We start from the raw sequence: 27,501 nt of genomic DNA, 5'->3' as shown, positions 1-27,501 counted from the left end.
AGGGTCTATTTTAATGATCTAAACTGTAGCAGACGTTAATACACATTCCCTAAAATGTATAAACCAGATTTGTTTTGTGGACCATTTCAATATATATTTTTTGTTGTACATAGTAATGTTAATAAATAGATCAACAAATCAATCCTGGTGGAAAATACCAGCAGGATTATTACAGAATTAAAGAGTGGTGGCATTAAAATAAACCACTGCTGAGATCATTTAAACTGACCACATTTTCTTTTCAAAGTCTTTGATGAATAAAGCTATTTATTAGATATGTTTTAGATTCAATTGTTAAATATTTTAGTTAAGTATTCATGCTGCTGTTGGCTTCTTTAAGAACAGTCTAGAGCAGTTTCATGAATATTAAACTTTATTTTATACATTCAATTTTGATTTTGAAAAACAAACATCCTTTAAATAACTCGTGTGATAGCGTGTTGAACAGAGCCTGTTGTTTGTAAATACTAAATAAAAATCAAGAGGAGGCTGAATAAGAAGTCTGGTTAATAATGTGTCCCTGAGATATATAGAAAAGCCGTCTCTGTTCTCCAGTGCACTGGTGTGCATGGCATAATGAGGGCATCTCTTCATGTTTTGTATTCAATACCTTTCCTGTGGGATGAAGTGTGGGCGTCACATGACGTACTTAGTATTAAACTGAAAAGACTTTCCTGGGTTTTCTGAGAGAAAGTATTAATAAGGTATTCCCCTCTGGTAAGTATTTTCTGGATCATAGGCATCAGTTGTCATACACTGTTAGATATACATTTAGGATTTCCAAGATTCCTGAAAGACAATAAGGATAGAATATTTTGCTCAGAGTACTGTTTACAAGTAATTGAAACCTTGACATTGTAGCCTAATGACAAAATATCATTACTATTAAAATAGACAAACATACATCTGTACAATTAAACTTCTGTCAAGAGTGCTCAGATGGCCCTGTAGTGTTACCAAAATTTGGAGGAAAAATATTTAATAGTGATAACATTCTTCACATTGTTGTTTGCTAATGATGCCAGTAATTCTGTCTTATCCACCCTGGTAGCAATATATATATACTGTTGAATAAAAACAAGCTTCCCAACTTTTTTTTCTAGTAGTGTAAAATGTAAAATTGACAGGGATGGTGTAAAATGTAAAATTGACGGGGCTGGGGCTAAATCTGTCCCTGCCAGCAATCACAGGTATGGTCATTCCCTACAGGCATGGATTGGATTGGATTGGATTGGATTGGATTGGATTGGCTTTTATTTTGTGCATACATGCTTGAACTGCAGCTTTCCCTGACTCTGGGTCTCTTGGGGGCACTATCCCACTCATACACCACGTGGATAGAGGCAGGAATGAGGCTCAGAGTCAGGGAAAGCTGCAGTTCAAGCACAAATGCACATGTTTATCACACAAACAAACAGGAACAACCAAAACAGGCACAAGGGCCAAAATAAAAGGTTAAACAAAACAATTAGTGCCTATAGGCTGGGCATCTGCCTTCACTCCAGTCCCTGTAAACACAGGTCCAAACTCCCTCCAACAAACACAGGATTTCTGTCTCCTTTATACATGTGGCCACTCCCTAATTAGCACCAATTACATAACTGGGGAACCACACCTGTGATTTCTGGCAGGGACAGATGTAACCCCATCCCTGCCAAACTTACATTCCCATACACACTACTTACAGCAGCAGGGCCACACCCTGCAACTGTCATTTCATGGAGGCTGGTACTAGGCACTGTTTTATGTTTTGTTGGCATCTCTTTTTCCAACTCTGCAACCACTTGTGCTTTTGCCTAGTGGTCACTCAACATTGCAAATCAGTTTCCCACTGTCTTCATGGAAGGTTCTGCCGTTATATTCTGTGTGCAGCACGATTCATCCTCTAGTTTAGGTGGAAGCTGTTAAAGGGTGGTGGTTACCTAAATAAACTAAAGCAAATAAAAATGCCGTTCTCACATAGAAAAGGTTTTCTATGTGAGAAAAAGTTAGAGAATTTCTGTGCACAATTATTCATCCTTGTGTAAATTCTGTATTGATTTCTGCGGTCGCAGAATTAAATATTGTTAAATACTGAACACTTGATGTGGCATGGTTTGTGTTTATAAATAAGTGTTATATTAAAGTTTGGCAGGGCCACAATAAGGTCCTGCACCAGGGCCCATCTTTCTGTTCCTCCGCCACTGAGAGTGCTGTCAAATCTGTAGTGTCTTTGAAACATTCATTTTGCTAAATCACATCTGGTTTGTCATTAATCTGAAGAATATTGTATGGTTACTGCATACTGTATATTAAGTCATTAAGGTATGAGAGGGCATGGGTTACCGTGGATATTGTCACTGCTTGGTGCCAACCAACCGAGCATGACAATATACACGGTAACACACACCCTTAAGTACCTTAATGCTTTTATAAAATGGTTTTACTAAATATAAATATACAAGAGAAATAGATTTAGAAGATTTATTAAGAAATTTGAAGGATAACCTTCCGCAACAGAAAATAGTTCCTATGAACTATTGATACTCAGGTAAGATTTTTCTTTATTTGAGTGCAATTTTGTGTTCATAGACATTAATTTGAATGTTTCCGTTCACTTTACAATTCTTAAAGTCACTGTCAATTGTTGCAGAAGGGGGCATTAAAATGCAGGAAGGGGGTTTGCTTTCATCTGATCTTATTTTTTTGTTTGGCGATGCTGTGGAGTTTTTCTCCGTCAAGATGTTGCTCCAGCGCTTTCGATTTTCAAATGACGGTTCCCAATCCCTACTGCGTTCAGTTTGAGAATTAATCTTTTATGCGGGACTTTGTCAAAAGCTTTCTGGAAATCTAAATAAACCATGTCGTATGCTTAACATGTAGAAAACAGAAAGTACTGATTAGAGGAGAAACCTCGAAATGGAGCGAGATAACCAGTGGAGTACCACAGGGATCAGTATTGGGTCCTCTGCTATTCCTAATCTACATTAATGACTTAGATTCTGGTGTAGTAAGCAAACTTGTTAAATTTGCAGACAACACAAAAATAGGAGGAGTGGCAAATAATTGAATCTATTCAGTCTTGAACAAAGAAGACTACGCGGTGATCTGATTCAAGCATTCAAAATCCTAAAAGGTATAGACAATGTCGACCCAGGGGACTTTTTGACCTGAAAAAGGAAACAAGGACTAGGGGTCACAAATAGAGATTAGATAAAGGGGCATTCAGAACAGAAAATAGGAGGCACTTTTTTACACAGAATTGTGAGGGTCTGGAACCAACTCCCCAGTAATGTTGTTGAAGCTGACACCCTGGGATCCTTCAAGAAGCTGCTTGATGAGATTCTGGGATCTACTAACTACTAACCACTAACAACTAAATGAGCAAGATGGGCTGAATGGCCTCCTCTTGTTTGTAAACTTTCTTATGTTCTTATGTTCTTATTTAGCTCTTCTTTTGTTAGTTGTATGAATTCAATATGTAATTTTTTTCAGACAGCCAATCATTAAAGCATTTAACAGCCCAACTGGTTTGTTTTGTGGTATTTATTTCATTTCTATTTTTTTCTAGTACCTCAGCGTGACGGTTTAACTTTTTCTTTTCTTCGCTTTTGGGAAACTTGCAAATATGAGCCGATGCATCTTCTATTTCTACTCATTTATTGATTGTCATCGGTGCAAACAGCTCAAAAGTGATGCCTTCTGTGGTATATTCCATGACTGCCAGGTATTTTGACAGGTGTTTTTATTTTTATTTTTATTATTATCGTTATTTCAATAGGCGCAGTGATACAATAGTGACACGGAGCTAGTGATTTACCCAACAGTTACTATACCGGGGATTACATCATGACTTAGAACCATTGATTGGCCAATCAGCATGCAGCATTATAACAATCCGTTTTATAATTTTGCATATGCACTCAGGGGCCATCTCTGTGCTGTCTAACTGACTCTTCCCTCATTCCCTCAACAGCAAACAGAAGGTAACTGCCACTGCTGACAGTCAGTCAGTCTTCTAACAGATGGTTTTTCAGTCTCTCCTGCCACAGAGGCTGGTGTTCAGTTTTATATCTGTGATCAAGTCAGTTGTTAAGATACCATACATTCTGACTGCCGGAGAGTTCCACTAGTCTAACCTACAGTACAGTAGATCATTTGCTAATGTACTTTAGTACATCAAAATCTAAAAATATACCTTTTTTGCTTTCTAGCCACTCACTTGAAATTAGTAATAATGTGAATTGTGAAAAATGGTTGCCTTTATGCACTGGGAAGGGTGCAGATGTATTAACTAATAACAGGTGTTTATAAATGCAAGCCGTTCCAGTGTTTGTACAGATAAGCTCAGCAGTTGGTCGTGATATATTATTGTAATTCTGGTGTACTACTTACAGTATATGTAACTCTTTGTTACAGTACAATGGTAAATACAATACTAGCTACAGTATGTGTTGCTGCAAGTGAAATTACATGTTGTCTTACTCTAACCCCTTGAGAGCTCAGTGGTTTGTTGCACAATTATTTCAAACACCCTTACAAATGGATCCCATATATCCAGGGCAATTGGTGCTGTGCATTGTTGTGCATAAACCATAAGATTAATCTAAAATGGCAAAACAATTTTTGGTAGTGATCACTGAAACATGTTTTTAAACTATTAGGAAATAAAGTCGGCACATGATGAGGCAATACGGACCTGCCAATTGGCTACTACTGGTCAACATGACATCAGACACAACTGGTGAGGATGTGGCCCTTTCTAATTTGACCCCTGTGAATATACATTAGGAAATGGTGCAGATGTGCAATAATATATTAGATTGTGCCCTTGTGTGCAATAATCTCTTTAAAAAAAACAGAAAGTTAATCATAATTCATCTGATTGTACGGTAATAAGTTTAGTAGTTTTGAGTCCCAAATGTTTACATTTTCACAAAATGATTTCTGGTTGAATGCTCACTACATTATTTCTTAGTTGAGTATTCCTGGCTTTCTCACCATTTTATAGGGCAGCAGTGTGGAGTAGTGGTTAGGGCTCTGGACTCTTCACCAGAGGGTCGTGGGTTCAATCCCCATTGGGGACACTGCTGTTGTACCCTTGAGCAAGGTACTTTACCTAGATTGCTCCAGTAAAAAAAACAACTGTATAAATGGGTAATTGTATGTAAAAATAATGTGATATCTTGTAACAATTGTAAGTCGCCCTAGATAAGAGCATCTGCTAAGAAATAAATAATACTCATTTTATAAGCAGCAGGCTACAGCTCTCTCACTCCTTGAATCTTTCTGACCACTGTGTCGCTCAAAAGTGAACCAAACAACTATATTCCTGCTAATACCAGTATGACTGTAAGCTCAGTCTTATGTACATGTACATGTAAAACAAAACAACATTTTTTGTAGCACCTTGAAAGGTGCTTGTCATAACTTTGAGGCTTGTCATAACTTTAGCAGTTAATAATGTCATAGCATAGATTATTTTAATCATACACTTGTTAAGTGCATCTCATTAACTGCAGCATTTCAAGGCACTTAACAATAATATCTAAACAAGAAATCTTAATAGGCTGAAACAGGCTCATAAAAATCATGGTAGGAAGATTCAAACAAGAAGGCCAATTGAAATTGATTAATGGAGCCAATCAGGCAAATATCAGGAGTTAATACAATTCTGAGGATGAGGACCAACCCAGTCAATGGGCTGTGATCTGATGTCAGCCCAGCAGAGTAAGGGCAGGCAAAGAGGATTGGGACAAAGCATATGGAAAACACCTGTGATATGTAGCACAGTCACTCTCATGGATGATTTGTTTGTAATGCACTCAGAATACCCTACATATATATAGAATAATCAAGTAGCAGCATTCGTAAGCACGAGCCGAAGGCTACCAGGTGACACTTTGGATAATAAAGGTTTTTGTTCCTTTTATCTGTGCGGTTTTAGAAAGGACTGATGTCATGAGCTCAGGTTTAAGGAGGCGACACTGGGGCGGCTGTGGAACTTGATGTGCTGTGTTGAACTGAACCATGACACATAACTTGCATCTTATTTAATTGTGACACAGGTTAAAAAAATGTAATGTGTGTAATAATGGTATGTCCCATTCCCTTGGCTGCACAAATGCAGTCCGGTTTTAAACTTTCATTTCAGTTTTATCGAAAACCGATTGGATGTCAAAAACAGGTGAAAGAGTTGATAAAAAACCGAACCGATCATAACCGACTTACATCCCTATTTTAAACTTAAAGGCTCTGAAGCAGTGGTCTTAAGTGTCAGCTGCGGTCTCAAGGAGGCTTTTACACAAACCTGACACGTTTTCCTGATGATTGTCTCACATTTGCTTTATGTGGGATGTGTTCAGGCGCATGATGCTGCATCATTAGCATGCATAAAAAGCACTCAAGGCTTTACACAGATTGATCTAAAATGTATATATCACTCCCCCTTGGGCCAGAGTGACACATTTATACATCTCTGTATGTAAAGCAGCGGTCTGTTGGGGGTGCTATATGTATAGGCCTATAGCATCCTGTCTGAAAAGGTGCAATACATAGTCTGAGAAACAGTGACTCACTAAACCTTATGGATAATTAGGGATCATGTGCCAAAAATAAAGCTCTTTCTTTGAATGCCAAAAAACAAATTAGGCAAAGTGACAACAGACCTTTTTAAGAATATTATTACGCTCTTAAGAACACTCTGTTTCAATTGCAGAAATGCTTCCATAAAAAGTATTCAGCTATAATGCTAAAACGCCATTCATTAATGCTAAAACGGCATTTTCATTAGTCTGTAATCTATATAAAATAAATATATGGATTATAGACTAAAATATATTTTAAATATATCCTAAATATTTTAAATATATAAAAAAGGGGCCAATTTCTATATATGAAAAAGGAGCATACTTTTCTACCATATATTAAAAATATATGTTTGTTCCATAAGAGCTGTAAGTTGTACACTAGCTGTTATGTTTTGTTTGCCCTGTAATTTTAAATGTTCTGGGAATAAAGATGATTATACTGTATGTAGTATCTCCCTGTGTACACCATTAGTATTATTCAATAATACTGTACTTTTAAATGAAAATGAGATTCCTTTAAGATAGAATGTGCCTTATTCCTAGATGGATGCATTTATATTGTTATGTCTTTCTAGCTTTGGGGCAATCGGAAGGGACAATCAAAGAGAAACAATGAAGTTTATCTTGTTTTTTGTCTGCTGGATATATCAGGCTGTTGAAAGCCTAAGCAATTTAATTTGGAGGCAGCCTATAGTTGACATACTGTATTAGCAGTCGCTTAGGGAATGTATGCTTTGTCTCTTGGTATGGCCTTTGTTGTCTATCTCCACTACAATATATTGCTTTATACATCATTTGGGTTTACATGTTTTGTACACCATGTCAGTAGCTCACTTTGAACACAGTCCCAGATATAAATACAGCTCTACTCACCAAAATAGCACAAGAACACAACAAAAAGATACGTTTGCAAGCTATTGATGTATTTTGTGTTTTAAAATCATTTAAATATCCCTACTCTCTGTATAGTTATATAATCAGCTCACACAAACGAATGCTGTCAAAGTTTAAATATGTAAACCGTAAAAAAAAAAGTTTCTGGTTTTACAAAAATGTTCACTGAAAATGTGCTGAAATGATGTACATGTCATTTGTTTTTATAATTCAACATGGTATAATGTATACCACTGTATTTTAATATTGTACAATTAAAAATAAATACCAAAGTAAAAGTACAATTTAACAGCACACTTTGCATTGAATACATTAGTCAACCCTTTTACACAATTAAACTAAAACAGATCACTAACAAATAAACCTTTTACACTTGTTGTTAGAAGATTGCACCAACAATTTGAAAGCTACAAGGAACAAGTTCGGAAGATCGGGGAAGATGCTCGCCGGTGCCAGGGAGAGCACAAGGACGACGCCCCGACCTGCGGGATCTGTCGCAAAACAAAGTTTGCTGACGGCTGCGGCCATATATGTTCCTACTGCCAGACGAAATTCTGTGCCCGGTGCGGAGGCCGAGTCTCTCTTCGTTCCAACAACGTGAGTATTACTCAATTCAAAAATGTGTTAGAGGCTCTCTGCTTTGATTTGCTTTCGCTGGATAGCTTTCTTTTCTTTTCTTTCTTTATTTATTTTTGTCTTTTATTCTTCAGTGTTTTTTGCTGAGGCTAAAAGACGAAAATCATATTTTCCTTGAAACTCCTTTTGGCTGGTTATTGGTTGGTGTGTCAAGTAAATTAGGATGTGTCTTTATGGTCGCAAAACAATACCTTCACACTTAACTCTAGGCATAACTTTTACTTTAATATCCAGGGCTTTGCACTGTGTAAAATATGGTGTATATATATATTTTAAAGACAAATTATAAGCATTTGGAAAATAATCTTGGTAATTCATGAAGTTTGTTATATAGAACTATACCGCTCATGTGACTACATTCTATGAGTTACAGTATTTCATGAACTGTTAGTGATCAGATCTGTTAGCGCAAATACATTCTAAGCACAGCATAATTGAAAACAAGTTTTATATTTCAACATATTGATATTCACAAACAGCAAATAGGCATATTGTAAGAAACAGGATTACATATTATGGGGGCACATCCAGTCATCATAAGCACACCACTTTTTTACTTTTAAACTCTGCCTATTTTTAAAATGTGAAAATTACTTAATTTAAATAGAACAAAACAAATCTGATGTCATTTGACAGTAAGAAGTTTACTACATTTGGCTCTTTAAAGTGCATTGTTATTGCTGGAAAAAAGTGTGTGACATGAACGAGGCAATTAATGTCAGGATATTGTAGGAGTAGGCTATACTATCCTGAGGGTTATCTTCACATAGTGGATCTGGAAAAATAATGATCAATACAGAACATCGGGCTATATTTGTGATCCATTATCACATCTGTTCATGCTTAAAGTTATAATGCACTTACTGGCACGCTAATGCTTCATAAGTATTATGTGGAACAACCTCGAACGGTTTGAAAGATGGGGGCTGTTGAGTCATACCTTATGATTAAAGTGAATGCATTAGTATACTGTACAGCATCCAGTTTTAAATTAATTGATCAATGAAACTACCCAATATTCAGCTGAGTTGAGTCAGACGCCCCTGTTTGACCGAAAGCCCCATCCCATCCCAACTTTAAACTGAATGTCATATTTTCATTTTTTAATTATGCAAAATGCATTTCAGAGCGCATGCTGCTACCACATTCTCCCTGAATTAGAAACTCATTTCAGTTTAGAAAATGTCTCTCCTTGACTTTTTGCGCAATTCTAACTTTTTGCCCTATGGCGTTTACTTGACAGAATCCGGAAATAGTCTGAGGCACTTCTCCACACTGCTAAACCAATATTCCTGAACTCTGCAATGAAAGGAGGGAGAGGATAGTTCAGTCTCTTAAATGATTAAAATCCTATCAGTCACATCCCCATCGGCAAAATGTCAGTCCACTTATTTATTGAGAATACTGTGGTATACAGACAACTATTCACTGGAGACTTAAAGAAAATGCTTTGACCGTACTCTTTTAAAATATATAATTGAAAGAATGATTGGGTAAGGGTGTGGGGAGCCTAATGCCGAGGCTATGTGCTAGAGCAGGAGTAATGAGGGAAGTCGGTAAGCTTATTGAGTAAAAGGTCATGGCAGTGGAAAGGGATGGCACTGGCAGCTCGTGAGGACTACAGGAATACAATGGAGGTTAATACGGGATATTTTAAAAGAAGGGATCGCTAGACACCAGGGGAACTCTCCTGGGTGTGAAAACTAATACATTACATCTATTGTGCAATATTTTGTTGTTGAGGACAAAGTGGCTGTGTGCCTATATAAACAAGGTTTATAAGTAATTGACTGTTTTAAATGTGAGGGTCCTCATTACAGTATGTCAGTAAGTGTGATCTAAGAATACACTGATGATGTTAATATAAAAAAGTAAAATTAAAATATGAAAAAGTTCTTAAACATCTATCTTGGTTTTTTATAAGGGGAAGGTACTGTACTTCTTGATTGCATTAGTTTACTGAACTACATGCATGACTCGACAATTGCGTGATACTTCAAAATGAATATCCATTCTCAATTGAAATTATATTTACAGCAGCTCATTCAACACCAAGGGGTGGATTTTCATTCACTGCATTTATAACACCAGGGAACCTCTCTGGATTGCACTGACAACTCATTTTTAAGAGTAATCATACAACGAACCTACTAGCTTAGAGACAGTCATCTTACCAGTCAACTAAAACATAGCTCTGCAGTCAGATGGTTAAGTACATGTATAATGCTGATGTCAGTACTGCACATCAGCTGCTCGGAGGAACCCATTACAATTGTATGAGGTCCCTTATTATTTCTCTGATAGGCACATATATTTCTGAGCATATTTCTTCCCTAATTGAATCATTTTTAGGTCATGTACATGATATAACTAACAGCGACATTATTAGTCAAGCAAATTAAAAGTGACAGCATATGTGATGAGCGCATCCATTTAACTAAATGTGTTCTCTTTACTTTCAGGATTACTAATTAGTATGACAGGGAACATACCCCACCAACTATAGAGCACTGTCCTTAAACTAGCAAGTGAGAAAGTTAACCTGTAATGTTATGTAAACCTGTGTAAGCAACCAATGGGTCTGGCAGTCTCTGTTCCAAATGATGGAAAATTCTGACTGTGCAATATTTAAAATGGCCACTGTATTGTGTAAGACACAGTAAACCTTATCACATTGCAAATACCACGACTATTGTTACCACGACTACGACTACTACTACTACTACTAATAATAATAATAATATTAATAATAATTATTATTATTATTATTATTATTATTATTATTATTATTATTATTATTATTATTATTATTATTATTATTATTGATAATAGAATTACAACCTTATATGTACGGTTCTGGTGTAAATGTATTTATTTATTTATTTACATTTTTATAGTGCTTTTATACAGGGGTATCTTAAAGTACTATACTAAACATAGCAAAGAGAATGATACATTAAGATAAAACAATACATTAGTATAACATAATACATATACTCTACCACTGTCAGATCACCAGACAGATTAATAACAGTGTACAATAATAGTGTAAAATAAATAAATACATATAAGTATAGGTGCCAATACAGACATACATATATACACTTTTACAGTGGAGTAGTGGTTAGGGCTCTGGACTCTTGACCGGAGGGTCGTGGGTTCAGTCCCAGGTGGGGGACACTGCTGCTGTACCCTTGAGCAAGGTGCTTTACCTAGATTGCTCCAGTAAAAACCCAACTGTATAAATGAGTAATTGTACTTAAAAATAATGTGTAAAAAATAATGTAATTGTATATCAAAATAATGTGATATCTTGTAACAATTGTCGCCCTGGATAAGGGCGTCTGCTAAGAAATAAATACTAATAATAATACTAATAATAATAATACTAATAATAATAAAAAAAAAATAATAATAATAATACTAATAATAATAATAGTACTAATAAAAAATAGTAAGATAAAATGCAATGATGCAATAATAGCACAAGAAAAGCAGCAATTAAAAGTTACATTCAAAACCATTAAGATAAAAAGTCAAATTTATAATAATACGTTTTCAGTCTTGATTTAAAAACTGTAATGGTATCAGCTTCCCTGACAAATACAAATAAATGATTTGTTATTATACTACATGGTGACATAACAGACAGCAGTTGTAGAGCAGTGCTTATTTTTAACAATTGAGGAAGTGTTGAGAAAAACATAAAAACAGAATTTAAAAAAATGTAAAACAAGTTGATGTTTAACAATACTAAACTATTAAACTTTTTTTAAATTCTATATAAAAAAAAAGTTGGGGTAGGGAGTTTGTGGGAAAACTACATTGCATTATTACTAAGAACGGGATCTTATTATCCACCATCTAATCTTTTTATACACGGTTCTCGCGCCACCACTGTGAATAATAAGACTGTAAAAACCAGATGTGTATAGGAATATTATTGTTCAACATACAAATACGAATACGAATAAGAATAAGAATAAGAATAAGAATAAGAATAGGAATAAGAATAAGAATAGGAATAAGAATAAGAATAGGAATAAGAATAAGAATAGGAATAAGAATAGGAATAAGAATAAGAATAAGAATAGGAATAGGAATAAGAATAGGAATAAGAATAGGAATAAGAATAGGAATAAGAATAGGAATAGGAATAGGAATAAGAATAGGAATAGGAATAGGAATAGGAATAGGAATAAGAATAGGAATAGGAATAAGAATAAGAATAAGAATAGGAATAAGAATAAGAATAGGAATAGGAATAAGAATAAGAATAAGAATAAGAATAGGAATAAGAATAAGAATAGGAATAGGAATAGGAATAGGAATAGGAATAGGAATAGGAATAGGAATAAGAATAAGAATAAGAATAGGAATAAGAATAGGAATAGGAATAGGAATAGGAATAAGAATAAGAATAAGAATAGGAATAGGAATAGGAATAGGAATAGGAATAAGAATAAGAATAGGAATAGGAATAGGAATAGGAATAGGAATAGGAATAAGAATAGGAATAAGAATATGAATAAGAATAAGAATAGGAATAGGAATAGGAATAGGAATAGGAATAAGAATAAGAATAGGAATAGGAATAGGAATAGGAATAGGAATAGGAATAAGAATAGGAATAGGAATAGGAATAGGAATAAGAATATGAATAAGAATAAGAATAAGAATAGGAATAGGAATAGGAATAGGAATAGGAATAGGAATAGGAATAGGAATAGGAATAGGAATAGGAATAGGAATAGGAATAGGAATAGGAATAAGAATAAGAATAGGAATAAGAATAGGAATAAGAATAGGAATAAGAATAAGAATAGGAATAGGAATAGGAATAGGAATAGGAATAGGAATATGAATAAGAATAGGAATAGGAATAAGAATAAGAATAGGAATAGGAATAGGAATAGGAATAGGAATAAGAATAAGAATAGGAATAGGAATAGGAATAGGAATAGGAATAGGAATAGGAATAGGAATAGGAATAAGAATAGGAATAGGAATAGGAATAGGAATAAGAATAGGAATAGGAATAGGAATAGGAATAGGAATAGGAATAAGAATAGGAATAGGAATAGGAATAGGAATAAGAATATGAATAAGAATAGGAATAGGAATAAGAATAGGAATAGGAATAGGAATAGGAATAGGAATAAGAATAGGAATAGGAATAGGAATAGGAATAAGAATAAGAATAAGAATAAGAATAAGAATATGAATAGGAATAGGAATAGGAATAGGAATAGGAATAGGAATAAGAATATGAATAGGAATAGGAATAGGAATAGGAATAGGAATAGGAATAGGAATAAGAATAAGAATAAGAATAAGAATATGAATAAGAATAGGAATAGGAATAGGAATAGGAATAGGAATAAGAATATGAATAGGAATAGGAATAGGAATAGGAATAAGAATATGAATAAGAATAAGAATAAGAATAGGAATAGGAATAGGAATAGGAATAAGAATAGGAAAAGGAATAGGAATAGGAATAGGAATATGAATAAGAATGTATTGGAAGATAGGTGACTTTAATCAGTTAGATCATGATAGAAATTACTGTAGTCATTTTAAGTGTTAAGTATGTCGGAAAAAAACCAAACGTGAACCCCCACATAGAGATCAATATTTAATGATTCCCCCCTTGGTGACGACTGCTATTGAACTACCTGTTGCTTTAATTAGTATTCATCTGTAACTAGCCTATGTAGGGGAAGTCGGCAGGCAGCAAAGCCTTGAAGTAGCCATTACTGAAAAGGGTAAATCACTTCAGAGAATCTGGAATGTCAGAGTGAACTTCACCTCATTAAAACACACACACATAGTGTTATGAACAGTCTTTATATTAAAAAATTGAAAATCTACCCTGTAAGTAGGAAAACTATGGAACATGGTATGTCAACAAAGTGCAGTGATACATACCATCGTTTGAATGTGCCATAATATGCATTTGAGCATGGTATGTGCATACCATGGATATATTACACTGCAAGGTGTTCTATAGCTTCAACATGTGTTATGAATAAAATACAATTTTATTCAGGAAACTGTTCTAGATTGTTATTGGCTTCATTAAAACAGACTTTGAAAAAACAAAACAAACAAAAAAGAACCCATAAGTAAACGCTTTGTGAATACAGCACATTATGGGTGTTCTCAAGAATTGTAAGTTGTTTTTTCTTCTTACATTATTATTTCCCAGGATTACTACTATTCCAGCCCAAATAGTCATTTTTCAACCACTGGCTCTGCTTCTAAAAGCTGAACCTGTAATTTCTGGCCCCTCCTCAATTGTGGCAAATATGAGTTAGTAAATGGAAAACAAAAACCTCTATACAAAAAGTGTTTCCCTAGTGGTCATTTTTCAAACCAACTTCAGAAATTCAATGGTTGGTAAGCATGACAAATAATGATCTAAGCATTAACAACACTAGATGATGATAGAGCACACGTCATAGAGGAAAATGCAGATGATATCCTTTTAAATTACATGCCCAGGTTTAATTGAAGGACATACAGCAGAAATGTAGACTTCAGTCAAGATCTGCAAAGGTATCTCTTGCTTGTGCCTTACTTAGAGCACGCACTTGTGCCTTACTTAGTTTTTATTTTATTTTATTTTTTTTTAAGGTAGATGCACCATTCTAACAAATATCAAAATATAAGAAATACCCATCATAAATCAGTACAGCACTGGGCCCTCTGCACTGAAGTGCCTGTAGACTCGTTATCGGTCATAGTGTTTTAGAGGTTGTCTTTTTTGTTGACAGGAAAGCGACCTCCCCCTAGGAGAGCAGAACTGGATCTTGAGCTCTCCTGCGTTGGCTAAGCCAGCCCCCGCTACTCACCAAGCTGCTCCAGTTCCGCTGCTCCCAGCAGTGAGCGCTGCCAAGCTGTGAGGCTCTGAGAAGTCTTGGGAGGTGCATTTGACACAAAACACTAAATCTAAAAAAGACAGCAAAATGGCAACCCCCATACCCGAAACAAAACACCTCATCATTTGAGTCTGTTCCTGCCCAATGTCCAGTTTATTTTTTATAATTGATACAGTCTGATACAGATCTAAGTTGGCAAGAGTGCACTTTTGTTGCTTTTTTTTTTTTTTTTCTTTTTTTTATAATTCTTTTTATAACATAAAAACACAAATGATTAACAACCGACATATCTAACTATAATACAGTAACAAACAACAAACAAACAAATGGAAATATTTTACTGGATTTTGTACATAAATAAATACTGTATGTACATCGATACCAAACCTTTATTCTGATAGTTACCTTGGAGTGTAATAATAAGATTTGAATGTTTAAAATGGTCACTGTATTATGTAAGACACAGTAGACCTTATCACATTACTTGCGTCTACTAAACTGCCCACACCCAAATTCGGCAATCTTTAATTGATACTCACTTTATATAAAGCAATAACATTGAAGCATTCAGCATTTGTTCATTTTAATACCATCATTAATTCACCATCATCATCCTCATATTTCCTATATACAGTGTTATACCTGCAGTACACTTCAGTGACCTTAGTGTAAATACTGATGCCCATATCAGAAAAGGGAGAATGTAAAAATAGTAATTTCCAGAGGATCGGCCTGCTTATAGGGCAACCTATTTAATTTCCTGCCAATGTTTTGTGGGTGTTAATCACATTTAGTAAAACATTTAGTAAACAAGGGTTATGCAAAACAAACTAAATGGGAATAACACATTGATTTGTATACACTGCATGGAAACACATTTTATTTTATGCATTTTATTTTGTTTAACATAGAAAACAGACCCTTTCAGTATGTTTTAGGAAATCATCTTACTATATCATATTAGTAATGGCAGCAGTATGTGCAATAGTATTATAGTGTAGAAGCACTAGTTTTATCTATATTGAAAATCAATGGTCTCAAACACACATCTGTAGCCAGAGCTTAGCATAAAAAACACACCCTATTTGCCATTACAAGACTCCAGCACATAACTATTTCCATTTATGTGCCTAATTGCAACCATTTCTTGTCAGCTAGCCAGCAACTCGTGCATTATCGGGGGTAGCATTAGGAAAAGAGGCCTATTTCTGCCCTTAAAAACCTTGGTTTAATGTATTTTATTTGAAATGTGTTTGTCTCATGCTTTATGATATAAAAGAATACATTAACACGTAGCCATAATCTCCAGTACTTGGTGTTACTGGCAAAATTATTACTATAATAATTATTCAGTAAATCCTGTTCGTATTGCCTACTGTAGTTAAGGTTTTGGGGTAGGGTTAGGTCTAGGGCTAAGGTTAACTATACTGGCTGGCTGGATACTTACAGGAACTATTGTGGCTAATAATAATAATAATAATAATAATAATAATAATAATAATAATAATAATAATAATAATAATAATTTGTGTTTTGGAGCAATGGGGAATTAATTTTACAGTACTTTGTTTAACCATGATCTCCTCTCCACTGTCAACTTCTGTTGAGCAGTTTTCACCTTTAAGTCTCCATGCCATAAGGAAAATGGTAATTCACCCGACCGCAGCTAATCTCATGAATATTCGATTTAAACCGTTCCCTGATAAAGGTCTTGCATTCCATGCTTCAGAAGTACAAGAGAGTCTTCTTCAGTGACACTTTAAGCTTAGATCCTTAAAGAAAGCGATGAAGTGTATTGAACTCTGCTTCTGCAATTGCTTTTCAACTGCTCTCTGGAGATGCTCTGTGCAAAGTGAATTTTTGGTAATGATCACGACAGAGATCAGTGTAATAAACTACCTTAATGTAGTGAGTAGAATGGGTTGATGAGATGAACAGTTATGCATCAGGAACCAGGACAAGCTGTAGAAGTCAGTGTATTCATAAAAACGCTCTCAGGACTGCGTCATGGAGACTTAAGGGCTAATAATAACCTAGGCTTATTTCTTACCTCTCATTAGCTACTGTGTCTATCAAGTCCCTTATCATTTTTCTGTTGATAGTTCTCTGGACTTTATTTTCACTTTGAATCTAGGTAATCTTGTCACAATGCTGTACTGTAGATTTAATCACCGTACTGCAGATATTAGGGTCCGGTAGAGTCGTAGCACCCCTTATAAACGTTTACCATAGTAAAAGCTTAGCAAAGTATAATAAAACATAGTAAAAAGTATGGTAAACCATAGGTAAACATTGTAAAGCCCAGAGAGCTCCGATAAAGCAAATTTAAAAACATGGCAATTGCATAGTAGAACCATGGGAGAAATACAGTGTAAAAATATAAAGTAAACTTTTACAAGGGACAATGCGTGAATATACATTATGTTGGCAAGTAAATTAAGCTTACACGGGTCTAAGTGAAAAAACAAGTCTGAAAACGCCTGAAAGATGATTTGCAAGTTGTTTTTAGTATGGTAAGGGGGTAATAAAATGAAAAACGTTGGTTATTACACCTGTTAACACTACAATGTGAAACTGTAGTGTTTGGATTGTAAATGCATTTGTGTGTCTAAAGTATTGCATGGAAGCTAGCGAGTGTATGGAGAGGTTACTGATGCTTGCATGTGGTTGATTATTTTAATCTATTCAAAATCACTTAGTGGAAATGCTGGCTGTAAAGTGTCAGCTTGTGTCAACAAGCCCTGTTGTATGTTGTGATGAGTGCATTAACACTTGCCTTCCTTTTTATCCCCTCTTCTTGTTTTGTTTTCTCTTTTTTGCTCTGCTTCCTGGGCTGCACTGCGTAAGGAGGACAAAGTGGTTAGAATCTTTTTTATGTAGAATCTTAATAATGCTAACAATCATGCTGAATATATATATATATATATATACACACACACACACACACACACACACACACACACACATGTGTATTATATTGAGCCACTGTGTACCCATGGTTTATGATATAGTTCATCAGGTTTTTAATATATATTTCTTAATATACTCTTTTTTTTATTTTTTGTTTCTGTTGTGTTTCACATATTGAATGAAATGGTAAGATGCAATTAAATAATTTTGCATGGTTCACATTAATATTATCACCTGCAACACTTTTCACTCTCTTAAGTGGCAGTCATCTAATTCCCTTTTCAAAAAGCATGATCACTCTTTGCAATGATACTTTTCTAGAATGTCTTCTTTACGCGATGTTCATAAGTAGCCTAACAGAAGTGATGGGGAGGCTGAAAACACCACAATGGTTCACTATCTGAAGCATGTTCATGTATCTCAATGATTGAGTAAAATTTGTCATACCTGGCTTTAAATTCTATTTCTCTTTTCTATCAAAATATCTATTATATCTTATTAGCATAACACAGCTCCCAGAAATCCATATCAGAATATCAGAATATGAGGAAATAAATGTCACTTGTATGCTTTCTGTGAATGTAGGCTAGATCATGACAAGCTACTTTTTTTATCATATTGATAGGTCTCATTTTTAGCCAAGATGGGTGAAACTAACTTTCATTATTGTTTTTGGAGGGTATAATTGTGACAAAATTGTGCTTAAGTGTTTACTTAAAAGGTTTATGTGCTGTTTTCTGCTCCAATACTATGTATCTTATGAAGTCCCTGCCTTTTTCAGAAAGTTTCATCCATATGTGGGTAACAGAAACCAGGTTAAGCGTATTAAAGAAACAAGAACATGTTTAACTGTAGAGGTGTGGGCCCTATTCTGCTCAAAAGATTCCTGGATTAAAATCACATTACAGTTGTTGAGATCATTGTCTTCCACTGCTTTATAACTTGTTCAACTTTTCCTAAAATCTGGTCTGAATTCTGGTATGTTTAAAAATATTGCAAGGACATTTTGATTTGTTTTATTTAGCCAAAGGATGACTAAAGCATGCATTCCTAGTAAAAAAAATAAATAAATAAAAAGATAATGGCCTGAAATATGTTCTGCCTTGCTTGTTCAGTTTCAAGTATTTTCAAGTTTAATATCTTCATGTTTATTTAACGCAGAATCATTTACAAACTTGAATTTCCATTAAATTAGTGACTGAACAATAAACCAGGGAACTGGTTTAGTTTCCTACCCAGCTTCCTCAAGCAAGATTTTAAAAAATAAAGGACGGGACCCCTTTTAAGTTCTGTACCTCAACACTGCTGCCAACACATACAGTTTACTGTTCGCTTTGTTGGTCAGCCACTAATTAGATGGCTATTATCAATCAATCAATCAATCAATCAATCAATCAATCTTTATTTATATAGCACACTTCACATCAGTAAAGGAATCTCAGATGGCTTTACATAACATATAATGTACATACATGAGAACATATATTCAAAGATTAGAAATATATTCATGATTAAATGCAATACAAAACATTTAATTTAAAGTATCAACAAAATAATATACCCCAGGCAATATATAATTGAAAAGTGATAAACATGTGTAATAATTAAGACCAATACTAATGTCAAGAAATAACACAGTAAAAACAGATACTCAGTTCACCTCATGCAGTTGCAAACCCTATTACAGCAGCACTGCAGAGATGGGTTTTTAGTAGACATTGAAATGTATTTAAACTATTATTCCTAAAGGCATTGTAAATAACATTAGTTTGTAAAAACCTTTCATTTAATTACAAATATTATTAAAGTTGGTTTGTAATTATGATTAATATTTATTTTGTATGTGTGAAGTAATGTCATTTAATTGTAAACATTGAAAAGAAAGGATATTGCATAGAACAAACATGAAGATATTTGACTATGTTTGGAAGAATCGACTATAAGGAATTAATACTATTAGAACCTGTACCTGGAGAAAAAGCCTTTTAAATTCACTGATATAAAAGTTTACTGTGGCAATTGTGCATGCTTTGCTGTGGTAAATGCTGCACACCAAGCTTATCCATTTTTTGTACTATGCTTTTACAATGCTCCCTATGCTTACCATGTTCCTCCCACACTTGGCTATGCTTCAGCACGCTATAAAAAGCTTCTTCCTTGCTTTACCAGAGTAAACATTTATAATGGAAAACACTAAAGGATCAATAACTGTCTTACAAATGGAGGATCAATTTGGCAGTAAAACTACAAACCTACCTATTAAGTTAACTGCATTTTCTGCTGTTTTCAAATCTGTTGGCCATGTGAATGCTGTTTTCTTAAAACAGAACACAATAACAAACAGACAAACAAATAAACAAATGTCAGTTCATATCCTTACAGTAGTGTGTGGATAAAACTGTTAGAGCTTACCAAATTAGCTGAAACAAGGGGTGGGAAATTGGCATGTACCTTATACAATGGGCTGATGCTGTACCTGTTTGGGCTTTGTTTAGTTTGCAACCTACATTTCTATGCTCCAGATGAACAACATATATCGTTACTTCTGAAGCTCTTCTGTGTCAAAGACCCCTCAGTGACTGGTACATATTGAAAACCACTGTAATAAAACAGGCACAAACCGTGGCAAAGGCCACATAACAATAAACAAAACCCTACACTAATAAAATACTATTTCACAAGAATGAAATGTTGCAGAGACCAATTTATTGTAGTACACCAATACACCAAAAAAACCCCATTCATATATAGCATTATAGTGTTATACCATATACTGTACTGTCATATCAGCAGAGCAGGTTCCAATAATCCATTACTGAGTTAACATTTTTCAGTATTGCTTTTTATTAGGTTACACCTGACAGCGATTAATACTGTTAGGCTTGTGTTGTATAATATTCATGATGCTAATGTTTTAATTAAAATATAGGTACATTATTCTTAAAGCCACTGTAAATAAAATTAGGGACTACATGAGTGAAAAATTAGTTAGTAAAAAACATTTAATTTAATTACAAATATTATTAAAGTTGGTTTGTAATTATGATTAATATTTATTTTGTATGTGTGAAGTTAATTTAAATGTAATCATTAAAAATAAAGGATATTTTTTATTATCGCTTCACAATTAAGAGCAAACCAACACACACGCACACACACGCACACACACGCACCACACACACAGAAACACATGTACTCTATGTATTAATCATACTATGCAGTAGGTAATGGTGCTTGGTTCCACTGCTTCTGCTGAAAAGAAGCTAGATGTCATTAGCAGCTAAAGTCCATCGACCCTGTAAATGCTTAGTCCTGACACCACCAAGTGGATCAGGAATAAACAAAGAAGTCTTTAAATTCTACATCTTGGGAGGAAAGTTCAAACTCGAATATAAAGTGACCTAAAAGAAAGGATTCCATTCTCCAGCTACACAGTTTGGATAATAACCTACTGTAGGTTGTGTTTCTATTCATTCACTGCACTCAATTTAATGTATGGTACTAAGGAAAACGTGATTAGGAAATGAAATGCAAGATTTAAAGGCAAGCATATACCATACTGGCATGCTGCTGCCATCTAGTGTTTATATATACAGTCAGAATAGATGAAGACTAGCAAATTAGCACACTACACACTATGCTTTTCCTAAACAAAAACAAAAAAAGTGTATACTGCATGCCTTTTTCCTGTTAAATCCTAAATTAACAGTATTCAGTGGATTTAAATACCACCACTACTTAAAAAGACAACAATATAGCGATGACCACAATCCTAGAATTTTAGGACTGAGGCATAATTTAAAAAAATAATAATAATTTAAATATTATTTAGATATTTTATTTAACATCATGTAATCAAAGAAGAATACAAAATGATATCGCAAAAGTCTACCGGAAACCATAATAGTAGTACAGTATTTCATGTTAGATTTCTAAATGCTCAATTTTTCAATTTTTGTCAGTATATGGAAAACTACAAAGCGGTATGTAATTCAATATGTTGATGTAACATTATTCAGCAGGTTTCATTTGGTTTTATGAAGCAAAATGAGTTAATTCTATACACTTAGGAGACTCAGACACACTACTGGAGATGTTGGTATCCTTTTCTTTTAATGATTTAAATGATGGTACTGTTTACATCTGTCACTGATAGATCAATTTAATACACAAAGATGTTTATGATTCAGAAATCCTAGCTGTTAAACAAACACCGAATGCTAGCACAGACTTTTCAGAAAAAAATTAATTGAAGGCTGTTGGGTTGTAAGCAGATACTTCCTTGCTTCATTATTCATCTTTCATAAACAATTGAATTCAATGTTAAACACATCCCAAACAAATCAAGGCATGTTATCATAACATACTGTCGATCAAAAGAATTCTTCATCAAAGTCAGATTTGTATGTCTTAGCATTTAACGGTAAACCATTTCATGGCTAGCGGTTTAAATTCTGTATCATCACAGTATCCAGCATACATTATTAATAATATTGATCTGGTAGTTTGCAATTGAAATGCTAAATCTTTTAAGAAAATGTACAAAAGTATTATAAATAGCCTAAACAACTCTAAATCAAGGGAAGTAATGTTAAAACTTTACAATGCATTAGTAAACCTCATCTGGAATATTGTGTTCAGTTCTGGTCACCTCGTTACAAAAAGGATATTGAAATAGTGAAATTAAATAGAGAGGAACTCAGTTGTACAACTGATAAATGTGATTGATTTTAACCGGAGTGTAATAAAAGTCAAAGTCGTATTATCGGAAGCTTGTCCCCATTCACTTATTTTAATGTAGTAATTATAAGCGGAGGGTTAAGTGATATTACAGTGATATTACAGTAGACGTGTTTAACTGTATATAAAATACAGTGTACAACTGTTTTTCTGTGTGTCTTTTAGTTATTTGTATTCTATTATGTGTCGTATTGTTTTTAAGACTGTAATTTTAGGGGCTCCCGAGTGGCGCATCCAGTAAATGCACTCTGTGTGGAGTGCAGGATGTGCCCTATAGTCTGGATGTCGCGAGTTCGAGTCCAGGCTATTCTTTTGCCGACCGAGGACGGGAGCTTCCAGGGGGCAGCGCTCTATTGGCCGAGCGCCGCCCAAGGGGAGGGAGGGTTAGGTCAGCCAGGGTGTCCTCGGCTCACCGCGCACCAGCGACCCCTGTAGTCTGGCCGGGCGCCTGCGGGCTTGCGTGTAAGCTGCTCGAGAGCTGCGTTGTCCTCCAACGCTGTAGCTCTTGGGTGGCTGCATGGTGAGTCCATAGTGTGAAAAAAAGCGGTCGGCTGATGGCACACGCTTCAGATGAGAGCGTTTGTTCGTCTTCGCCCTCCCGAGTCAGCGCAGGGGTGGTGGCGGTGAGCTGAGCCTAAAAATAATTGGCCATTCCAAATTGGGAGAAAATAATAAAAATAAAAAAAGACTGTGATTTTATTAGATAATGTGTTTCTAATTAAAAATGATGCTTCTTTGAAAAAATAAATAAATAACAAAAAACCCAGCAGGTTCTGTTCAATTCAAATCAGCTGCTATTATTAGAAGCACTTATTGGAGAGATTGTTCAGCCTTTCATTGAACATGCTTTAATAAAGCCTAATTCATATAACATCTTTGATTGATGGGTCTTATATACATTCCACATAAAAATACATCACTCTTTAGAAAAACCTCAGATTTAAAATCCTGGTCTGTACTTTCACTGTTTGCTCAGTCTGACAGCTCAGCCCTCATTTTTTAATGCAATATGAGAAACTCAAGACAGAGATGACAAGTTGCTGAGGCTGTTAAACACTCTGCTTTTAGAATTCCAGCTCAGGTAATTTCTGCTGCCACGATGAGATAAAGGCTCCAAGCTGTGACCAAAGCCAGAGCCACAATACGGGGTATATTTGGATGCAGACTTAACTACGGTTACCTAATCTAAATTGTGTCATAGCATCATGGGAGATACATGGTAGCCCACTCAGTGTCACAGACAGAAACGTAAAGACTGATATAAAATTTCTACATCTGGAATTCATGGTAACAAAATATATATTTCACCTACACTGGTATAGGCAGAGAATTATTTTGATTCATACTAAGCTCGGAATGACCCCAGACCTGATTATCTGTAATGTATTTTGTTCTTTGTACCCGTCAGCTGAGGTGAAAATACACTAGTCTTCTTATAATCCCTGTAGTTTGGCTCAAATCCCATTGTGTCTAAACTGTGAAACACTATTTCTACAAATACCTGGAAGTCCAGCCCCATCAGATTTGTAAATCTGGAATTAAAATCTATCCATTTGACTTACTCTTCTTCTTTATTTCTTTTTTTAATGTGGTTGTTTTCCAGAGCCTTGCAATACTGTGTATGTATTGTATAAATCTTAAATGTCATACTGAATCTCACTGGTTTTGCTTCAGAAAAGAGCAAATGTCATCTCTGCTCTGTATAAATAAATTAATACAATTGTTTTATTTATTTATTTATTTTTTTCTGTGGGTCAGCTACTATTTTGGCTCAGTAAAATGAGAAATGAATCTGGTTTCATCCAGATCGGATATGCTGTAGGTATGAGATTTAATTTGTCTGGCCACATCACTGCAATTTGAGGAAATACATTTTAGGGAACGAGATCTGTAAACAAAACCTCTTAGAGCCAGAGTTTATGTTCTGTTTAATAGTCAGTTAAAAGGTGCACCTTTTATGGTAAATACTTTTTTGCTATATGATGTTGATGATGACATATAAATGAAATGGATGGATTCCAGAAGCATATTTTCAGTTATTAATAATGCTAGATTTTTGTTTTGGAAAATGTTGCCATCCATTATCCTGCATTTTCCTGGTGTATTAAATAATGTTGAAGTCGTCGAATTAGACCCTAGTAATCCCTCATCGTAGTGTTTAGTTGGTTGCCTGACATCTGTGGATTGTTAAGCTAAATCATTACTCAGCCCCGCTTTAGTTTAGATTAGTTTGGACTCAGTCCAAGTATATTCAATCAGGGAATAATGCTTGTGCACTGTCAAAATGCTGGTCATACAGAGATGCCGCGCAGAAGTCATGTAAAATGCAAGTTGCATTGTGACATTTTGTCATGATTGCTTGAAGCGTTTCTACACTTTTAAACTTAACTGTATTAACTAATGTAACTGCTTTTTTAATTTGAAAAAACAAACAAACAAAACGTGTACTGCAAGGAGCTACTTACTCATTAGAGATGGCTACATTGTAAGTATTATAAATAATTATTACTTGTTATATTCTATATGGTAATATTGTCATTTTGGTGCACTGGTATATTTAATTTCTGCAAAAGATATATGATAGGGAAACCATTTAAACCACAGGCATAGTGATACTGTCCATTTTCAATGAATGAATCAGGTTTTTTTTTTTATTTTTCACTCAAAAATGCCTGTAGTTTCATATGTTCCTATAAAATGTTGTATACTACAGTTTTTTTTGGCTTATTTATTAGTAAATCAGTGTGGAGATGTGGTAAGACTGATTTGTAGCCTGACTGATTGGAGACTTTAGATTTGATCATATATCATTTTTAATAGGCCTTTCCTCATATGTAATTAGTATTGTTGCAAAAACTGATCAATTTCCTGTTCTATTTTTTTGGAATGTGGAAAAGTTATGGGAATTGATTTGACTGTAAATAATATAAAACATATTGCCACTTCTTAAACTAATACATATAAATGCACATTATCTTTTTGGACAAAATGTATAGGACATTTTTTTTTTTCTTTTCCAAGGATAAAAGGCTGCTTGAATGATTTATGTTATAGAAAAAACTAAATATACTGTATTTATTCTGTTGGATGTTTTTAGTATTTCTGTTTCTTTTTATTCCAATTTAAGCAGTTCTGCACTTTTAAATATAAGATAACTTGTTTCTTTGTTTTGTTTCTTTATGCATCTATCTGGGTTTGCATTGTTTTAACAATTAATTATTTATATAAAAAGAGAACTATAGTCGAAATAACTGGTATAAAATACAATGTATCATAGTCCCTTAAACACCAAAAACTATAACAGTACTGGGCCCGCTTTATTAAAGCTAAGCATTTTTTTATATCCTTTACTTTTGATCATGCCGTATTTTATATGGGCGTCAATTCCGAGCAATTAATGAGGTAATTATCTGTAATTTTCTCTGGTACACAGTAATATATGTTAACAATGCTTATAGTTAGGTTATAGAGTTATGACTATAATATGAAGAAAAAAATATTTTTTACATATTTCTTTTCCTTTTAAAAAAGCTAAATAAAACATTTTTGATTAGATTTCCTGTTAAATACAACCAGACCAGGCAGAAAGTAACTTAACATAACGAAGCTAGACTGCTATGATTAATAGAGAACTATATGCAGTGTGCAATAACTTTTTTTCCCTTTGTTCTGTTAAATACGAATGTTCTTATTTAATCAAAAGCAATTTGTAAGCGAAGTTAGAAGAGCAGGATATTTTTGGAAACGAGCAGCCTCCGAGTTAATGAACCATTAGTGATTCTATTACTGAAGTGAAAAAAAAAAACATCAGAAAAAAAAAAAATCACATTGAAAAATAATATTTCTTAGTACCTGATGTTGCTAGCCTAGCTGGCTCAGAGCCACAGCTCTGGGTGGATTCGTGTCAAAATTGCCCTTTCTTGTTGACCCACCAATGTTAACCCAAAGTTATTTCCGACATATTTATCACATTAGTAAAAACCTTAATTATGTCATAGAGAAAGGGGCTTTGCAGCCAAACAATACTCCACCTTGCACACCTGTCCAAGTGGGCCAGCTGTCCTTTGAAACCTTTGTATAGCAATTGTTATGCCCTGTACTACAAATCACGGAGAACCATCCTATAGCATGTCCTGCAGTTATTGGCGACATCACCTGGGTAAAATATATACCGCTACCTGTAGAATATACAATTTATAAAAAAAACTAAATGACGAAAAAAAGTGAGCATTACTAAATCGGGCCCATAGAATTTATCAGAAACTACAAGAGGAAATATAGTAAAGTAACATTTAAATTATTTTAAATTATTTACAGTTCTATTATGTTTAATTATTATTTTTTTATATTTTATTAATATTGTTTTGTATTTATTTATTACCATACAGAGGGCATTTAAACTGTTTTCTTGTTTTTGAAATAGGTAATGTGGGTATGCAATTTATGTCGTAAGCAACAAGAAATTCTAACAAAATCAGGAGAATGGTTTTTTGGAGGAGGTCCGCAGCCATCCAGTCAGGATGGGGCTTTAAGCGATACAGCGACTTGTGGTGATGCGCCTAGAGAAAAGAAGGTCCGGCTTCAGGAACGGTCAAGATCCCAAACCCCCCTAAGCACAGCGGCAGGGTCCCAGGAGCCTCAACCACCCTTTGTACTCACCGACAGGGACAAGGGGGCAGACATGCCATCGTCTAGGTCAAGAAGTGAACCCCCAAGGGACAGGTAAGGGACTCGCATTCTGCATTCAATGGGGTCGTGCATTCGTAGTATGGGACGAACATTCAGGATAGAACTTTTCTGTAAGAAATCTAATTCTATAAAAAGTAAATCTCCAATTAAACACAGGCTTCTACAGAAAACCACTGTAT

At 34.6% G+C, this 27,501-nt stretch overlaps 1 protein-coding gene across 39 annotated transcripts in view; it reads left to right on the top strand.

The window, feature by feature from the left end:
- The window catches only part of LOC117402495 (regulating synaptic membrane exocytosis protein 1-like), a 147,159-nt gene that overhangs the window by 36,074 nt on the left and 83,584 nt on the right, over positions 1-27,501 (top strand). For all 39 annotated transcript variants that reach the window (XM_059023901.1, XM_059023909.1, XM_059023875.1 and 36 more), the window contains 3 exons: positions 7,847-8,060; positions 17,831-17,842; positions 27,057-27,355. In XM_059023901.1, coding sequence (XP_058879884.1) covers positions 7,847-8,060; positions 17,831-17,842; positions 27,057-27,355 — 525 coding nt within the window. The remainder of the gene's footprint in view (positions 1-7,846; positions 8,061-17,830; positions 17,843-27,056; positions 27,356-27,501) is intronic.

The sequence above is a fragment of the Acipenser ruthenus genome, chromosome 5, assembly GCF_902713425.1.
Source record: "Acipenser ruthenus chromosome 5, fAciRut3.2 maternal haplotype, whole genome shotgun sequence".
Classification (NCBI taxonomy): domain Eukaryota; kingdom Metazoa; phylum Chordata; class Actinopteri; order Acipenseriformes; family Acipenseridae; genus Acipenser; species Acipenser ruthenus.
The sequence above is the reverse complement of the archived record's forward strand: the minus strand, read 5'-3'. Positions and strand labels throughout refer to the sequence as shown.